General features: G+C 40.9%; 1 protein-coding gene across 1 annotated transcript; it reads left to right on the forward strand.

The window, feature by feature from the left end:
* The first annotated feature begins 600 nt into the window (after positions 1-600).
* Positions 601-4,333, forward strand: hspb1 (heat shock protein, alpha-crystallin-related, 1). Its single transcript, XM_019895228.1, has 3 exons — positions 601-1,060; positions 2,358-2,421; positions 3,790-4,333. The coding sequence occupies exons 1-3, from the start codon at positions 676-678 to the stop codon at positions 3,944-3,946; spliced, it is 606 nt and encodes a 201-aa protein (XP_019750787.1). The 5' UTR covers positions 601-675; the 3' UTR covers positions 3,947-4,333.
* Positions 4,334-5,774: the final 1,441 nt, after the last annotated feature.

Below are 5,774 nucleotides of genomic sequence, written 5' to 3' on the forward strand. Positions count from 1 at the left end.
ATATGCTTCATCTACATCCAAAAGAGCTGCCCGGAATGTTGCTGCGTAGCTTTTAATTCCAACTTTCCTGTATAATATAAAAATTAATGACCTAAAAATGTGTGATGTAGTCAAGGTGCAAATGGTAAACCTTCGATGCAGTGGCGGTTCCGAGTTGGCAAATAAAAGATTCAGGTGGTTGTTTAATTTCACGCTGTGCTGACATGCATATACAAGTAATTAAAAAGCCAGTTTTCCAAAATATGTCCTTTTTAGCTTGTAACTGTTTCGAATTACACGTCTTAAATGATGCTATGAAATGTAATCTTACGCCTGTCTGACTTCCCAGCAGCCTTCTGGATTCTTGTCTTTTGGAGCCATCACAGAGGAGAGGACTGGATGTGTGTGTGTGTGTGTGTGTGTGTGTGTGTGTGTGTGTGTGTGTGTGTGTGTCGGGGGGGTTGAGGGAAGTTCAGCAGTGCAATGGTCAGCTGTCATTTGGGGAGGGCCTTCCTGCTGGATTCCACTGCAGTGCTACGTCTGCCACAAATAGATGTTCTGGTAACTTCCACAAGTGTGTGGAGGGGAGTGGAAAGAGAAAGGCTGGTGCACAGTGGTCATATAAATACGAGGGGGCCAGCATGTTGGGCGGACATTGTCAGAGAGGCCAAAGTGCACCAGCAGCTCTCCTTCATCATGGCAGAGAGACGTATTCCTTTCACCACGCTCCGCACCCCGAGCTGGGACCCCTTCCGCGACTGGCACAGCCGTATCTTCGACCAGACCTTTGGCATGCCCGCCTCAGCGGAAGATTTGGCTTTGTACCCCAGCACCCACTGGCCCGGCTACATGAGGCCCTCAGTGATGCCCACCGAGATGGGCGCCGTGATGCCTCACACTCCCATGATGTACCCGGGTGCCATGATGGCCCAGCAGGCTCGCGCCCTGTCGCGCCAGATGAGCACGGGCATGTCGGAGATCAAGCAGACCCAAGACAACTGGAAAGTCTCTCTGGACGTGAACCACTTCTCACCTGAAGAGCTGGTGGTCAAGACCAAGGATGGGGTGGTGGAAATCACTGGTAAGGTCTCACTTTTGCAACCAACATAAAAAGACATTTCATAATGACCGTAAAAACATAATCATAATTGACATATTTTTTCATTCATGTTTAAGATGTATCGAGATGCGGATTGAAATTATTTATTTATTTATTATTCGAGAGATAATATATGTTTGAAGGAAATGCCATATTTACAGTACTGTCAAATTCATTTATTTACTGGAAAGACAAAATGACAAGAAACTCAATGCAACATAACCTCTTGAATGAGCTGAACCGTATCAAAACGAATCATAATCCTACTGAATCCAATTGAATGGCTCCAATTTAAAATTGAACTGTCCTTAAATTTGATCGCACCATATGTATCAAGATTGTCTTTTATTTTATGTACGTGTGTATGTACATATACATCCGTACATATATATCTGTGGATGAGATCCTTCTATTGGCTCTCATTAGATTGTGCGGGAGTACCTAGCAGTTCCAAAAAAAATCTGTGCCTTTCCTCATAACAGCTTAACCGTTCTGGAAACGTCGTTACATAATACCTTGGAACAATGCAGTGCTGTTTTCCCAGTGTGATAGTGGGTGTGGGGTTTTTTTGGGATCAAAGCCCACTGATACAAGAACTATTCAACATGTAGGAGTGTCCACTTTCACTAACAAGAGTGTTTTCACAATTTTTAAAGCAATTCGCAAAGCACCGTGCTTTTCGTGTGTCACCGTGTTGGGTAAGGGTTTAAAAGGACAATTGGAGCTTGTCCAGGCTTTGCTTTGACAGCCGCCATACTGCACAGAGTCGGGGGCACCTTAGATAAACAAAGCCCGAGTGGAATTTGCAGCCTTCTGCTCGCTTATTTCAAACCAAACAAAGACGATCTGCTTCAATGATAACTGTCAGCATAGATATCGAACACCTCCAGTTGGTCCTTTTTAGGACAGGAGGATATGTGCCGAATCTTACTGTTGCCACAACAAACAACGCACTGTGCCACATAGTTCAAATGAATCTGGACACCTATGAGAATCTTGCAGACTATAATTATGCTTGGCAGGGCGCACATCGACAAACAACCATCCGCACTCACAATCACACCTTGGGACAATTTAGTGTGTTCCATTAACCTGCCATGCATGAAGTGCTCCCTTTAGAGAGACATCATTTCAGGTGCATTTGAAAAGTGGAGTGCCCGGCGATTGGTTGGCCACCAGTTTCCCCCCTCTACTGCCCGAAGACAACTGGGATACGCTCCAGCACGCCCTCGTGAGGATGTGGATGTTATTATTTTAATTTTATTCTTTTCATCCATAGGCAAGCATGAGGAGCGTAAAGACGAACATGGTTTTGTGTCCAGATCTTTCACCAGGAAATATACGTAAGTAGTCCATGCATCTAAACTGACAGCTACTTCTTGTTACTAATTAATGCTCAGGGCTATCTTTCAGTTTGATAAGCGGTTTTGGAAGAACAAACTTGCTGAACACATCTCACTTCCGATGTTTTTCCCACTAGCTCGTTATCACAAATGGAATAGAATGGTACCATACTGACCTTTGAACTCTACTGGGTTGAAAAATACCACCTTTGTTCTCTCTAAATTAGGCAAATGTTTAATTCCTATGGCAAAAGACGGTTTATTGTAGGAATCAAGTGCTATTTTCCGATCCCTTGGTGGTCCGTGGACCAAAAAGCTGCTTTCAACATCTGCCCCTCTCTTCACATTAGCTTTGGATTTGCTGCCACCCAGAGGCCACAGTGACAACTGAACTGTTTTTAATCAAATAAAAGGACATTTTAGGCACCAGCCTTTTTGACAAAGTGAGGATTCATTTTAGAATGTTTTGTAAAGTAAAAATAATCGAACTCATCCAGATCACCGTCAACGGGTCACTTTTCATTAGCTGTTTTACTTATATATGTACATATATTTTGTTGTCTTTAGCACAACCCTGTTACAGACACGTTGGCACTTGAAAAACATATACAGTATTTGAAAAAGTATTGCAAAATAAAAAATAGTTTGAAATTAAAGAAAGAATGAACGTTTTAATTCAATACAAATTGAATTGTAAAGCTGTAAAGCCTATTCTCAATGTTCGCTGCTATGCTAATCGGTAAACAAGAAAGTTCGCAATTGGAAAAGGGGGGGAAAATTTTAACGTTTTTTTTTTTTTTTCATATGTTCAACAACATTGTGGTGATTTGTTAACACAGACTATTACAGCTGGAAAAAGTGAATAATAGAACAAAGAGCTTTACTTGGGTCTACCTATGGTCAGAGCTATTACTGTAGCTCGATGATCTTAATTTCAACTGAGCAATGTAGCAAATTTTTCTTTTCTCTTCCTGGAGATGGCTAATAAAGTTGTTGTCAGTAAATAGACAAACACAACTCCAGAGAATAACTTTCTTTTATTTTTAATGTGTGAATTTTGATGTGTAGGTTGGTCATCAAGAGACAAGAAAACATTTTAATCGTATATGGAAATAACGTTTACTGCAGCTCCAATTACAAACAACTACATTTTTCTGTATTTTGTCTGTGGATTATTTGAAATGTAATGTTTGGATGTGTGTGTGTGTGTGTGTGGGGGGGGGGGGTCTTAGGGGCAAATAATCGTCCAATTCCGTAATGACCACTAAACATGCCCATGTCAGTGATGCTTTTGCTCAACACTTTCACATGTATTGTTATTTTTTTAAAATTGACTACACCTTAATATTCCGACTTTCCTCTCTGCAGCCTCCCCTCCGGCGCCAACGTGGAAAAGGTCACCTCCTCATTGTCTCCTGAAGGCGTGTTGACGGTGGAGGCCCCGCTCGCCAAGCCGGCCATCGGGGCTGCAGAGACCTCAATACCCGTCACTGTGGACACCAAAAGCGATGTGGTGAAGAAATAGGAGCCTCGCACACAAACATGCATTCAAACAAGATTGCAATGCCGCCGTTGGTGAAACGGAGACCTTTGCATCTGTATTGAGCTAAGCCAGGCCGAGAGCACCCATAACTGTATGTGTGTGTGTTTTCACTTTGCACTGTAATTGTTCTCCTCATCTCAGTGTGCGGTAGCTCACATTCTTTGTTCTCTCTTCCTCATTTCTGCTGAGCACATCTCCTTTCACGCTGGCTATTACGTCACACTAGAGTATAAAAGTCTCCAGAGAGCATGCACTTCACAACCTCCAAAAAGCAGAGTAATACCAGTTAGAGGTCTGCAAATAGACTGGTTTCATCCTCAGTTGATTTAGAAATGTCAACAGAGAATAAAGATGAAATGGCATGCACAATGTCTCATTTTTGGACTACTGTATCTCGTTTCTTAAACGGTTAAACAATCTTATCTGATAGATTATTCATTTTCCATGCACACATAGTACATAGTATGTTATCAAATGTCAATTACTCGACTAGAACTCTGAAATCTATCAATTGTCTCTCTGACATAAATTAATGAAATGCTTAATGTTGCAGAGAAAAGGGAAAGTTTATTTTTATTTGCAACACTGCAGGTATTTGTTTTCGCACGTAACTGACCTGTTACTTAGGTGTAGTATGTATGGTCATTGTTATATTGTTCTTCACTTTTATTGTTTTCTGATTCCCTGGTCAACATGTTTTTGCCAAAAGCAAATCTGGTGGAACAAAACAGACTTGTGAACACTGATAATCCCATCTCATATGAAATACACACATTTATGGCATATACCATGTACAGTTTCAATAGCCCAACCATTACCAGTATTTCACTGATTTCTCACACTGGTAAGACAGCACAATATTTTAGTATACATTAATGTGCCTCATTCTACACAAACATTTTAACACGTGCCCAAAAGAATGATAGTTAAATATTTGGCTTATTTTGGGTCACGTTAGGAAAAGTCATCAAATTAAAGGTATTCACATTGCTGTCAAATGTGAAAATGGATCAAAGCGGATCTGTATACACTGATTAGGGATAAACATATCCTTTGATTGAAACATCATGAGATGCAAGGGCATCATGCAGTTCCACTCCAGCCCTATAGAAGGAGCGCCATCTGCTGTATATGCTTTGTCACCTTCCCACTCGAATCGAGTGCAAGTGGACCGCATGCAATAAAGGTAAGTGAAGAAGACAATATTTTATCAGCTTCTTTATCTAAGTCCTTGCCCAAATGTGATGGTTTCTGTGCAATCCCGCAAACATACAAACCAACAAATTATTGCTTATTGGGCTACAAATATAATTTAAGAGTCCAAATTTGATCATCTCTACCCATATTCATATTGTGTCAAAAATATATGTTATTCTTCACACATTACTGTAGTAGCTCTCTCTCTCTCTCTCTCTCTCTCTCTCTCTCTCTCTCTCTCTCGCTCTCTCTCACACACGTACATGCAGCTCATGTGTCAGGTCGTCATGGCAACAGAGCTGTGACGTCGGCAGAGAGCTGCAAGCCATCACAAAATTAATTCAAATGGTGGATTGAAAGGCCTTGAAGACTTTTGACTAGAAATAAAAGCTGTGGCCTCGCAACCTGTTTGAGAATTGAAGAATACTGGTGAAAATATTGGTTCCAATTTCTACAGTTTGGAATACCTATACAGTACATTTTGCCAAATACAGTAGTCATTTTGAACGAGCCTATATTTTATTCATGTTGTTCAGCAACATTTTGGATTTCTTGTACAATAGTAATGTGCCGATGCAGTAATGATGCTAATAATAATAATAATAATGCATTC

This window comes from Hippocampus comes, unplaced genomic scaffold (genome assembly GCF_001891065.2).
Source record: "Hippocampus comes isolate QL1 unplaced genomic scaffold, H_comes_QL1_v1.1 scaffold177, whole genome shotgun sequence".
NCBI classification, from domain to species: domain Eukaryota; kingdom Metazoa; phylum Chordata; class Actinopteri; order Syngnathiformes; family Syngnathidae; genus Hippocampus; species Hippocampus comes.